Genomic DNA, 13,879 nt, shown 5'->3' with positions numbered 1-13,879 from the left:
GCCTCCTGAGTGCTGGGATTAAAGTTGTACCCTACCACCACCTGGTCTGTCTCTCTTTGTGCATGTATGCTAAGGTACATGTATGGAGGTCAGACAGAGGACAAACTTCAAGAGTCTGTTTTATCCTTCCATTGTGTGGTTCTCAAATTAAACACAGGTTATAAGGCTTAGCAAGCATTGCTATCTACTGAGCCATCTCACTGGCCCTAGTGTAGTCTCTTAAATTTGTCTGTTGCCAAGTTTTAGTGAAGTAAATGCTCTTTTTCTAAAACCGGTATTTTTAAAAGGGGAAATTGCAGTTTTGTTTATTATTTTCTAACCAGGAATAGGCTCAAAATTTTCAGTTTAGTTCAGGATAAACTTGTCTTTCTGTAATCCTTGTGTCCTTCCAAGTGACAGGATTACAGACATGTGCTACCTTGCCTACTTTATTCAGCTCTTAGACCCAAGGCTTTGTGCATGCTAAGGGAGCACTCTGCCTATTGAGCAAATTATCACTAAAGCAGTACCTACCTATTAATTGTGAGGTTATAGAATACGATGGTGGTCTTTGAGATTTGTAGATATTCTTTGCTCTGCAGTCTTCATCCTGTGGATACATTACTGATCTTATTTTGAATCACTTCTTACATTGTTTTACTTTAGCTTTGAATTATTTATTTTTAATATTGGCTCTGGGAAAAATATTGCTGGGTTAAATCTTATAGGATTTAGTTAGTTGGTCTGGGTAGAAGTCCATCAGTTTCCTAAAAACCTAAGTAGAAATTGAATCTTGGTAAAAACAGTGAAATCAGACTGTTGATCAGACATTTACTGAGCATCTGACTGCTGGCAAATTGTATTCATCTTGGGGCAGTAGAGAGCTACAGAACTTCATATTTTACCTGCAGAAATATTTTATAAAATGTTAACATTAAAAACTCAAAGCACTGGGACTGGAGAGATGGCTCAGAGGTTAGAAGCACTGACTGTTCTTGCAGAAGACCTAGGTTCAATTCCCAGCACACACATGGCACCTCACACCTGTCCGTAACTCCAGTTCCAGGGGATCTGACAACCTCACAGACATTACATACAGCCAAAACACCAAAGCACATATCCAAAAATAAATTTAAAAAAACCCAAAAACTTAAATAACAGTCACCTCTAAGGGGTAGAGTGGGGACTTGGTGCTACACCGGTTGGTTAGTAATGGATTGTCATGGTAGTTTGAATGAATGTGGTTGTTGTTCTTAAATTTTTATTCACAGCCTGAAATGATGACTTTAATTTCATGTCTCTTCTCTGACATTTTTCTCTGGAGATGATTTTTGCTTTACTGATCTGATCAGGCTGTAGAATGGAATATTAGCTGTTTCTTTGTTCCTGGGTGTTTAGTATGTATTTCTAGCAGACAAGTTTTAGTTATTTTGTTCAGTTGGCAGCTACTGTGGTTATTATTTGTATGTTAGACCTTGATGGTCTGTATAGTTCCTATTGTTAAAGTACTTAATTCTAGAATAAAAAGTACCTATTTCTAAGATGTTGATTATATATTTGGCCTTACTAGAATGACCTGGATGACCCTGAAAGAGGAATGATTTTTGTTTGCTCTGCCACCCATAAGACCAAGTCCATGTTCTTCTTTTTGGCTCAAACGGAGCAGGGAGATATCTTTAAGATCACTTTAGAGACAGATGAAGATATGGTAAGTAGACCATGGATGGAGGGGGGAAATATGTATCTGTTGTAGTCTATTTTTAATTTGAATATAATTTAAAACTCTTGTCTAAAGTACTTGGCTATATATACATGTAAGATTTACAAAGCTGCTTTGCAACCATCATAACTTTTCCCTGCATTAAGATAGGGAGTAAGTACACCTGATACTTGACAAGTCAAAAAGAGGGCTTTTGCCTTGTCTTCTTGTTTTGTTCTATTTGACTGTGGTCTCATGGAGGCCTGCTTTTTTTTTTTTTTTTTTTTTTTTTTTTTTTTTTTTTTTTTTTTTTTTTAGAGGAAATGGAGTGGGAGTGAATCTGGGGAGAGGAGGGGAGATTGTGGGGGGCTGGGAGAAGTGGAGGGAGGGAGGGGAACCTCACTGGGATGTATGGTTATGAGACAAAAACATACTTTTAATTAAAAGAAAGAAAGAAAAAAGAAATTTAGATACCTTAGAAAATGATTACTTTTACTTTTGGGTTTGAATGTGAAAATGGGTTTTCCTATTCTGGCTAATGAGTATCTGGTCTTGTAAAGCCATAACAATAATTGATGTGAATAGGAGAAAGCTCTTCATGTCTCGGTAGTTGATAAAATGCATGGTATTTTATTGACGTGATCCTTAACAATGGACATTTAGTTACCTAGGTACTGTTTAGTTGGGAATTGCTAAGATTTGTAAAGGTTAGGTAGTCATTTTCAATTTTTCTGTGTCATACAGACTCAGTCTAAATTAACTTTGGCATTGAAACAGAAAGAGCAGTAGACCCAGCAGTCTGAGTTATCATTTGTTCCCTTTTCGTTTAGATACTGAGCATGGTGGGGTTTTGTTTGTTTGCTTGTTTTTGTTTTTTTACTTAGTTCTGCTTGTGGTGCATAACAGCAGGCTTCTGTGGCCAAGCTGCACTTGCCTTTACACTAATCTTTTTCTCCAGGTAACTGAAATCCGCCTGAAGTACTTTGATACTGTACCTGTTGCTGCTGCAATGTGTGTGCTTAAAACAGGCTTCCTTTTTGTGGCATCAGAATTTGGAAATCAGTGAGTAATCCTTTTATTGTCCCAGTTTACCTTGGTTACCATAAATAGTAAAAGTTGGCAGAAGGGAGGTGTGGTTGGTGTGGTTTCAGAGCTAGGGAGGTTTTCACAAAGTAGTAAAGGTTTTTCAGAACAAGTAATTGCTTTCATTTTCTCTTTGTTTACATTTTCCCCAGCCCTTCTTTTCTATTGCATATTCTCTCTCTTATTTAATAAGTGTTTTTTTTAAAGTTATTTAAAATTTTATGTGTATGTCTGCTGAGTATGTATATACACCACATGCATATAGAAACCTGAAGAGGGCATCTGGAACTGGAGTTACAGATGATTGTGAGCCATCAAAATATGGCTGCTGGGGAGGCTGGAGAGATGGCTCAGAGGTTAAGAGCACTGGCTGCTCTTCCAGAGGCCAATTCCCAGCAACCACATGATGGCTCTCAACCATCTATAATGAGATCTGGTGCTCTATTCTGGTATGCAGGCAGAACACTGTATACATAATAAATAAATCTTAAAAAAAAAAAAAAAAGATATGGATGCTGGGAACCGAACTCAGGTTCTCTGTAAGAGCAGCAAATGCTCTTAAACTACTACCTTCCCAAGGCTTCCCTCCAGTCCCATTTTTCTGTTCTTTTTTTGTGTGTGTGCTTTATTTCATGGCTTCAGTCACTGCCTCTGAATGTCTGCAAAAATACCTTTAGCTGAGTGTATGGTGGTACATACCTGGATTCCAGCACTTGGAAGGCCAAGGCAGGAGAATCTCAAGTTTGAGGTCAGCTTGGGCTACATAGTGAGATGATTGTCTCTAGAAAACTAAAAACCAGAGAGATTCCTACAAGAACTTCTTGTGCAGACCTAAACTTGAAGGTCATTAGTACCTACACTGCCTGCCCACATCACCAGTGTGCCATGATCAGGATTTTTTTGTTATTGACTAAAAGAGCCACTTCTAGTAATTTGTAAGTTCTTAATTTATTTTTCCTCTACTACTTTTAGTCAAATGCAGAGTTCTCTTTTTACTTCTTTTTGTGGTTTCAATCTAAATTTAACTCGATTGGGTTTCCTGCAAAATCCAGTCTTCATAGAGTTGTCTCCATGCCACCTCAACAAATTAGAACAATCCTTATTGACATATTTCCTGTATCTCTGTATTAACAGTATTTGGTGAATTTTCACTGCCAAATGGAAGAAATCTCAACTGTAATTGCTATTTAAAACCAATATCCACAACTTCAAATGACATAAATGACAAGGTCTTGCCAGTAGCTGCTAATATGTATGCAGAACACTTACTAATTTAAGCTCAGTTTTCTCATAATTAAAATACAGATACTTTCTAGGAGATTGTACTATTTCTGCCTTGTCTCCAGTAGAAGCATGTGTGAGTATATAGGCCAGACCTTACTGTCAGGTATTTTCCTCAAGGCTCTTTACCTTATTTTCTGAAACAAGGTCTTGGGTTGAACCGGAAGTACACTGATCCATGCTTGTCTCCCGAACTCTGAGATTATAAATGGGTATTACTGCATCCTGATTTTTACATGGGTGTTGGGCATGTGTACTTAGGTCCCCATGCTTGGATGTTAAGCACTCCTCCAACTGAGCTATCCCTAGTCCATACTCTTTCTTCAACATGCCATTTGCCTAAGTACCTTTTTTCATCCCCGTTGAAGTTTTTACAGCTAACTTTGAATCACATCCCATTTCTTAGTATACTGAAATCTGACTATGCTTAATCGTTTATGCATAACCTGTGTCAAAGAAAGTTCTTTGCTTTTTCCCAGCTACTTATATCAAATTGCCCATCTTGGAGATGATGATGAAGAACCTGAATTTTCATCTGCCATGCCACTAGAAGAAGGAGACACATTTTTTTTTCAGCCAAGACCACTCAAAAACCTTGTGCTTGTGGATGAACTAGACAGCCTCTCTCCCATTCTGTTTTGCCAGGTATGACTTTATTCAATCACCTCTACACTGTGCCATCTTGTTATTAAATTGAAATGTGATCATTTAAAGTTTTCCTCAGGTTGAATTGTAGTCTTAACAAACAACTTGTCTGTGGAATCACTGCTGTGAAAAACTGGTAGTTAAAGGAGTTCAGGGCCTAAACCTATCAGTCTATGAGGGGTGTTTGTTTTGAGACTCTGTGTAGCTCAAGTCTAGTTGTGAACACACTATTCTACTGCCTCAGCCTCCTGAGTGCTGGGAGTACAGGGTTAAGCTGCCCTGCCTGACTAATTGTGTAAGATTGAAGTTCAAGACTGTCCTTGGTGCAATTACATATGAGTTGGCTAGCCATATCAAAAGCATATGTGTAGATATATAACTATTAATGGGTCTAATAAATTTTTGAAATAGTACTTAAGGTAATTGGAACACCTGTAAACTTATGTTAAAATTGTTTTTATGAGTGACAAAGTTATAATCAATGTAATTTGACTCTTTTAAGTGGAAGAAAACACTAATTTCAGATGCAGGTTATAACAAAACTTCATTTCACTAAATGTCAAAGTTCCTTTTTGACTTCTGAACAAATTACATAAGTGTTTGGTTTTTCTTGTTTTTTTTTTTTTGTTGTTGTTGTTGTTGGTGGTGTTTTGTTTTCGTTTTTTTTTGTTTTGTTTTGTTTTTCATGACAGGGTTTCTCTGCATTCCTTGCTGTCTTGGAACTCACTGTGTCAACCAGGCTCAGGCTGCTGGCTTCTTCCTGCCTCGGCCTTGTGAGTGCTGGGATTAAGTGTGCCACCGCCACCCAACAGTGTTTTGTGGGGTTTCGTTGTTTGTTTAATGTGGAACACTAGGGCCTTTTCTCTTATCCCAGTCAGTAGCCATTATATAACTTTAAACCAGAGAATAGTTTGTCCTTTCATAGTTGTATTTGAAAGCTTAGTACAATAGACATTTTCCCCTTGTTGTGCAGATAGCTGATCTGGCCAATGAAGATACTCCACAGCTGTATGTCGCCTGTGGTAGAGGACCCCGGTCATCGCTGAGAGTCTTAAGGCATGGACTTGAGGTAAGATGGGAATTTCTTGGTTCTCTTTATGATGTGAAAGGAAGGTCTGCACAGAACATTGTACAGGCTAACTTTGAGGAGGTCAAAGATAAACTACTGTTTTTATGAACAAATATGTACTTTCTCTTGTCCCTGAAGTTTATGGAGTTCAGATTACTTTTCCCTTACTAGTTCATTCCCTATGACATCTTAGCGGAAGTAAATAATATTTTCCATGACCATTTGAAGTTAGAGTTTGTGGTTGGCAAAGGTAGGTATTAAGATGACTGTCATCCTTTTTCTTTCCTTTTTTAAGATTTATTATGTATGCAGTGTTCTATCTACACATTTGCCTGCAGGCCAGAAGAGGGCATCAGATCTCATTATAGATTATTTTGAGCCACCATGTGGGTCCTGGAAATTGAACTCAGGACCTCTGGAAGAGCAGTTAATGTTTTTTTGGGGCGGGGGGCAGGTGGAGGCAGGGTTTCTCTGTGGCTTTGGGGGCTGTCCTGGAACTAGCTCTTGTAGACCAGGCTGGTCTCGAACTCACTGAGATCCACCTGCCTCTGCCTCCTGAGTGCTGGAATTAAAGGTGTGTGCCACCAACACCCGGCTTCAGTTAATGCTCTTAAACTATGAGCCATCTCTCCAGCTCCCCTGTTGTCTGTTTCTCATCAAATTTTGTTGAAATATTGCCAAGATGACCTTCGTTTTAAATATGGCTTTAGTAAATAGCAACTTTAAACTTTTGTTCTGTAAAATTCACTTAATGATGGCATTTGCCCTAATACATTGTTGTTTGGGTGAAACAGCTTAAGATATGACCTTAAAACTATAAAAGTGGAGGTGCATGTCCGTAACTTGAGCCACAGTAGTCAAAAGTAGAAAGATTTTTGAATTCAAGGCTAGTTTCATTATTTCACTAAGTTTTGAGTGGCCTTGATCAAATTTAGAACCAGTAGGCCTACCTGCTTGACTTTCCTTTTTCTTCTCTTCCTGTTATCCCCACCACCACACCCCACCACCACCACCACCCCTTTTGTTTTGTTTTGAGACAGGGTTTCTCTGTGTAGCCCTCCTGTCCTGGAACTTGTTCTGTGGACCTGGCTGGCATCAAACTCACAGAAATCCACCTGCCTTGCCTCCTGAACACTGGGATTAAAGGTGTGCGCCACTACCTGGCTTTCTTTTTGTTGTGTTTAAAGAAAAGGTCTCATTGTACCTAGGGCTGGCCCAGACAGAGCAGTCCCACTGTCCAAATCTGCATACCAGGAGCTGAAGTTCTCAATTACTTACTGCTCATTGGCTCCTAGTGTAGTGTAAGATAAAGGATTCCAGAGTTGCTTTTTAGTGCCTTGCCCTCTGTCCTTACAACTTTATAAGCAGAGCTTTTGTTGTATTTTGGAAATAGTTAAAAATAGTTATTGCTTTGTTCCTTCTTGTATACCTGTCTTACTTTTGACTATAGTCTTAATATGAAAAAAACCAAAAAAACCAAATTTTCTATTAGTTGAGTAGGATACTTGACACATAAGTTTTACTAATGAAGTTCTTATGTCTTAATGTTCTTGGAAACTGAAAAGGGTAGTGCCTTGTTCTTTCTATAAGTACAGTGTATGAAGCACTCTGTCTCTGAGTCATTTAATAATATTTAATAAACTTAGAATGGGTTTTTCAAAAAAATTCCAAAGGTAATAAATAATCTTTGAAGAGATATTATTTTTATCTTGTGAAAGTTAGAGAAAGCAATAAAATACTGATTTAGGTTGTTTCATTTGTTTCCAATGGTGCTTGTCTTTTGTTGTTGTTCTTGAGACAGAGTTTCTCTGTAGCTTTGGAGCCTGTCCTGGACCTTGCTCAGTAGACCAGGCTGGCCTTGAACTCACACAAATCCACCTCCCAAGTTCTGGGATTAAAGGTGTGTACCACCACTGCCTGATTTTTTTTTTCTTTTTTTTTTTTTAAGGATATAGGCATGGCATATTCAAAGGAAGCATATAGTTTGGTTGTAAACCTGTACCCTTCTGTATGTTCCATGCCTTTTTGCTGTCAAGGGATTGCCTGTGCCGTCAGTCTTTGGATTTTACATTCTTTTTTCACTAAGTGTTCCAGTTCTTTTAGTGCACTGTACAGGGTGAGGCCTTTGCCTTGGGATAGTGTCACCTAGCATAATATTAAGTAGTAGAGTTTCATGCTCACTGGATCTGTGGCTTGCCTGCTCTCCTTTTAGGTGTCAGAAATGGCTGTTTCTGAGCTCCCTGGTAACCCCAATGCTGTCTGGACAGTGCGTCGGCACATTGAAGGTAAGTGTCCCTTTCCTGGTAGTCAAGATGGGTCTTGGGAACCATTGCCATGGGAAATTTAGAAACTGCATTCATAATATGTCTGTATCGCTTCATTTAGTACCCCAGAAACTTCTGGCAAGACACACCTTTTTTTGAGGCTTCTTCTGATCAGGGTACCTTCATTTACTGCTGCTCTTTCTGAAAGTGGATAGAGAGGGTATAGAGTGGCTGTTTATGTTTTAGTTGTAGCATAAACATTTCAGAATTATCCAGCTGTCTTATGATTTTTGGATTTATAAAGCTCTGGTTTCACCTGTGTAAGAGGTATGCTCTAAGGGAAAATTGTTGTTTTCTCATTGTATTTGAACTATGTTTCCATTTGTGCTGAAATCACAGTGAAAGTCAAGATTATAAAACCTATTATTTGATCAGTTCTGCTCATGCTTAAGAATGTATAGATTGATTGAGTGGAATCAATTTGAGAGTAGAAAAAGGGTTGTGAAGGAGATGGAATCTGAGTTCTTGAGTTAAAAATGGTCACCTCACCTTAAAACTGAAAGTCTTGTTTGTAGTTTGCATGGCACTCCAACAACAGGAATGTCTTGTGACATTGAATTTCAGTCCCATAAAAACTCTTGTCATGTTTCCTGTGGTTCACTTTGGAGCAGAAGGTTATTGTTCTGAGACCTCATTTTCATCTTTTCTCTCAGGAATGTGGAACTAGTAAGTGAGATCTGGCCAGCAAACAAAGCTTTGGCTAGAAAACAGCTGCAATTCTGCCTGAGGTTTAGATATTCTAGTTGAATGTAACAAGCTGAAGGGAGCTGGGAAATGTGTAGGAGGGGTATTTATTAGAACACTGCATTTTTTTGTGTGTGTATGTGTGTGTGGATTTTGTTCTCATAGTTGGAATCAAATGAGTTGAAAGGGGAGTGGCAACAGGAAATTGGTGGGCTTGTTTTAGCTCAGAAGGTGATTGGATATTTAGTTTGAAGAGATTTCTTCATTGAATCTAATTTTTACATAGAGAATCTAGTTATTGTTTGGTCTTAATTTGGCGGACTTTGATAATAAGGTTCTAGTAAATCTTACCTAGATTAGTTATAAACTAGAAAGATGCTTTGAGAGATCCAATGTTTTTATTTAAAGGTAGATTTCACTATATACTCAGGCTAGCCTAGAACTTGGTGTGTCCCTAGTGGCTTTGTATTCACAGACCTTTCTTCCCTGAGTATAGTGATGACAGGCATGTGTTACCATGCCCACCTTCTGATTTTTTTAGACAGTTTTTGAAATTTTTAGAGCAAATTTAGGTTTGCAGAAGTTACTCCTCATTTTTATGAAGGTAGAAAATCTCAAGTATTGACTCTAAAGCCAGTACATCTAAATAATAGCAGAAAATTGTGTCCTGAGTCCTAATTCAATGCTCATTTTGACTAACTCTGGTGGGAGTCTATAGTATTGGTTTCTTGTGTGCTTTCATCCTGTAGTCATCTTTTCAGAGTAATTAACATAGAATTTCTGCCTAAGAGCACTTGTCATATAAGAGATTGGAGTAGTTCAGTGGTAAAGCACTTGACAAGCATGCAAAGAGCTCTGGGTCCAGATCCTATATTATACAACTACCAAAAAATAAAAAAGACAGGTATCCAACTCCTGTATGCTCTGAATGGTACAGGTGTTGGCAGGAGGGATTATAGGACAGAAAAGAGGCTTATTTGAAAGTAAAGGAGGGTATTATAGAGAGACAGCTGTTTGCCAATGTAAGTGATAGGCATGTAGATTCAAGTGATAGGCATGTAGTTTCTAGTGTGATGGAACTGGTAGTTGAAACTGGTTCTTTTCTGGTAAATATCAAAACATAGGTAGCAACTATTTCCTGACTAGTTTTACTTTTTACTGTACTTGGAGGCAGTTACCCACAAAAACATGTTAGGATTTCTGGTCATTTTCTTTCCAGATACCCCACGTTACTATTGAGTGAGCATTCCTCTATCCACACGTGTTTCCGTCTTCAGGCAAATACTAACCTTGGCTGGTACTTGGTGATGCATACTACCAATACCAAGCCTTTTTTTCTCTTCCACAGGTGGCTGGTGAAGGTGCTGATTATCACAGGTGTGTACCTACTGCTAGGGTCTACTGTGGGATCTTATAGGGAAAGGGATGACCTGCACAGAATACTGAGGCTGCCCTAATGGTGTCTCTGCAGGTGGATGTCAGTGTGTGTCATAGTGACAGTCACCCATCTGCTTACTTATCAGCTAGTCTAAGGCAGAAAGTCTCTCCTTTTCCCCAGAGTCTGGACAATAGAACTAGTTGGCTTTTATTAAACTGAAAGAATATGTATCTGGCAAACCACAGCTTCATTCTCTTTTGGAATTATCCATAATTATCCATTCCAGATGTATTGACTGAAAGTTTAGGACCTCAAGAAGTATATATTAAACTGAGGTGCTGGCGTTGGTGGCGCAGGCCTTTAATCCCAGCACTCAGGAGGCAGAGGCAGGCAGATCTCTGTGAGTTCCAGGCCAGCCTGGTCTACAGAGCGAGTTCCAGGACAGCCAGACTGTTACTCAGAGAAACCCTGTCTTGAAGTGCAAAAAAATAAAATGAGAATGAAATAGAGGAAGTAGTCATCTACTTGTGGCTTATGTTATCTTTTGGAAAGAGCTATTTGTAGAATAGTTGATCATAAGGCAAGAAAAGTAAAGCATTCCCTCTCTGGGCTGCTTCTGTAGTGCTCAAAAGGGGGGTGGGGGGGAGAGAGAGAAATATGCTGAATTTGGGCCTAAAGAGCTTTTTTCTTACCTAAGAGATTCTTCACTGAAACAGAAAGTAATATTTTTTGTAAGACTTACAACCTCTAGAAAAAGACATTGTGAATATTTATAATTCTTATATTGTACCTGAAGCTTGAATTTTGTTCTGAATGTCAACTTTTACCTTGTAATCTCCCTAAGAGTAATTAATCTGTTCCAGGATATCTTTGCTAAGAATGGAAGTGGTAGACGTTTTAGTATTTTCTGTTGCAGGAAATCTGTGATTAAAGGAACTATTAAAGCTTTAGGCATGGTGCTCTCACTTGTTGAATCATTTAGTCAAAATGTGACCCCCTGTTTAAGTTAATCAAGCATTTCCTTTATATCTGAGTAGTCTAGACTTGTGTGTAAAGGGAAGGTGTAGACCGTTGGCACCCCTTCTCAACCCCATTCTCTTAAGATGTAAGTTAAAAATTGACTTCTCTTCCAAAAAGACCCCCTTTCCCTCTCACTTAAGGGAAGATCCTAGAAAGTGTGGCCATTTAAAACTTATGGGTTGGCTTTAAGTTAGTCTTATACAGCTTTCAAGGTACCAAGTTTTAATAAATGGAAACATGGGATATTATGCTGTGTTCTTATAAAAATAAGCGGTTTCTTATAACAGGTCAGAACTGAAATAAAGTTTTTCTTTTTTTTTAAGATTTTATTTATTTATTATGTATATAGTCTTCTGCCTGCGGCCAGCAGAGGGCACCAGATCTCATTCAAGGTGTTTGTGAGCCACCATGTGGTTGCTGGGAATTGAACTCAGAACCTCTGGAAGAGCAGTCAGTGCTCTTAACCTCTGAGCCATCTCTCCAGCCCCTAAAATAAAGTTTTAAGTTTGATGTCATGTCGAGATTAATTTGGGTCTTTCTGCAAACTATTAGAAATCCATTTAGGAACAACTTTATTCTAATTTGCTTTTAAAAATACTATTTACTTCTTATGGTATATGTATGTGTGGGCACATGTACCGCAGCATGCTTATGGAGTGCAGAGGACAACTTTGTGGAGTCAGTTCTCTCCATCCATCTTTATGTGGCTCCTGTGGGTGGAAATTGGGTCCCCAGGCCTGTGCAGCAAGCACCTTTACCCTCCCTCTGAGCCATCTCACCAGGCCTTAAGTCATTTTATGATAGCAAACAGTGCTTTGTATTGTAAAACCATTGTATATGAAGTCTCCAAAGCATTTGACACATGCTAACAGTTACAGCAGCACAATTACACAACAGCACCTAGTATCTGGTCCAGTACTACTTAAGATTTGTAAGTTGTATTGTGTACTTTGTAAGTTATCGCTGCTGGTCTATCCATCAGAACTTGCCTGTTGGGAAAGGTCTTTGGTTCTTGCTTCCCAGCCACTCTTGTTGCATACATGTATTACTAACTGGAAGTTTTGTCAAACAGCACTTAACCCTTATTGTGTGAAGCAGTTTCATAACATTATTTCTGTTATAAAATACTGATTACAGCTCACCGAACTGTATGTCCTGCTAATGAGTACCACTATGTAGGTTACACTGATAACATGTCTTTACTTCACTCCTATAAAGAATGCTGATTCTAATAATTCTAATAATAAGTAATTTTAGAGTAATACAAACCAAAAATGGTCCTTGGTGTGGGTGGAGTAAGGTTAGTCCTGTGGCATTGAACTCTGATAAGGCTTAGGGCAAACAGAGCTCTATAGTTGCTGATCTAATTTAGTGCGTTACTCTGTTATTCTGTCCTTTGTTTAGCTGATTTCTGAGTTGGGATAAAAGGTGACAAAAAAGTAGGTATAACAATATAGATATAGTGGGAGGAAATCTTATTGAAAACAATAAGTGTGCCTTTATTCATTATGTATCTGTGTTGTGGATGTAGGCAACTTAAAAGTTGTTTTATTCCGTAGAGTGAAGGTATGGGAAATAGATGGCCTTTGACAATGGGATTGTGCAGGGGAAACTATTAAAGTTGCCTTTATATAGAACCTTGAGAAACTCATTAGTGTTTGTTTATTCAGCTATATTATGAAAAGCAAATTCTAATCAGATTGCTCTTAACCACTGTGTTGTTAACATTTTTAAACAGTGAAAAACCAGAGAGGTCGAGGACTTGAAAATATCAACATTCTCCCTTCCCCCATTTCCTGGTTAACTGGTACTCTTCTCTCATTCCCAGTGGGAATAGAATTCCTAGTTACTAAAGATTATATTCTTAGGTTAGCTTTCTTTGGAAGAATTTAGGGTTGAGGGTCTTTTTGGGTTTTCGTGTTTTTGTTTGTTTTTGAGACAAGAGTTTTACTACATAGTCTTGTCTCCCTTGAACTCAGATCTACATGCCTCTGTCTCTTCTAAGTGCTCAGAGGGGTATTCCACCATACCTGACTGGTCTAGAGGTAGAAACTTCTCTTAAAATATTTGTAAAATGCTGGGCATTGGTAGCGCATGCCTTTAATCCCAGCACTGGGGGGAGGCGGGGGCAGAGGCAAGTGGATCTCTGTGAGTTCAAGGCCAACCTGGTCTACAGAGCGAGTTCCAGGACAGCTCAAACAATACAGAGAGACCCTGTCTTGGGGGAAAAAAAATTGTAAGATGGCCTGGTGGTGGTGGCGGCACATGCCTTTAATTCCAGCACTTGGGAGGCAGAGGCTGGAGGATGTCTGTGCTTTCGAGGCCTGTATGGTCTATTAAGGAAGTTCCAGGACAGCCGCCAAAGCTACAGAGAAACCCTGTGGTGGGGTGGGGAACAAACACAAAAATATTCGTTAAATGGGTTGTAATTAAGCAGGATTGGCTCAGTTGCCCAATGTGCAGGAAACTCTGGGTTCCATCCCTTGCACTTTATTTATTAGCTGGGTATGGTGGTACATAACTGTCATTCCAGTACTCGGGAGTGAAGTTCAAGGTTATCTTTGGTTATATAGTGAGTTTGAGTCCAACCTGGGCTACATGATAACTTATCAGTCAGTCAACAATTGGCACAGATTTGCTCTAGTTTTTATGCGCACACACACACATAGTTAAATTTCCTTATACTATATATTTTTGTATTGTCCCCTCTGTTTCCT

At 38.8% G+C, this 13,879-nt stretch overlaps 1 protein-coding gene and 1 non-coding gene across 2 annotated transcripts in view; both read left to right on the top strand.

Annotated features, from left to right (window-relative positions):
- Sf3b3 (splicing factor 3b subunit 3) overlaps window positions 1-13,879 on the top strand; it is a 37,606-nt gene that overhangs the window by 8,781 nt on the left and 14,946 nt on the right. Inside the window, exons 7-11 of the mRNA XM_027406001.1 lie at window positions 1,550-1,687; window positions 2,637-2,740; window positions 4,522-4,687; window positions 5,661-5,756; window positions 7,969-8,041. Coding sequence (XP_027261802.1) covers window positions 1,550-1,687; window positions 2,637-2,740; window positions 4,522-4,687; window positions 5,661-5,756; window positions 7,969-8,041 — 577 coding nt within the window. The remainder of the gene's footprint in view (window positions 1-1,549; window positions 1,688-2,636; window positions 2,741-4,521; window positions 4,688-5,660; window positions 5,757-7,968; window positions 8,042-13,879) is intronic.
- Window positions 1,248-1,335, top strand: LOC113834713. The gene has a single exon (XR_003483447.1). It is a non-coding gene; the product is annotated as a small nucleolar RNA SNORD111 (small nucleolar RNA).

This window comes from Cricetulus griseus, chromosome 3 (genome assembly GCF_003668045.3).
Source record: "Cricetulus griseus strain 17A/GY chromosome 3, alternate assembly CriGri-PICRH-1.0, whole genome shotgun sequence".
NCBI classification, from domain to species: Eukaryota; Metazoa; Chordata; class Mammalia; order Rodentia; family Cricetidae; genus Cricetulus; species Cricetulus griseus.
The sequence above is the reverse complement of the archived record's forward strand: the minus strand, read 5'-3'. Positions and strand labels throughout refer to the sequence as shown.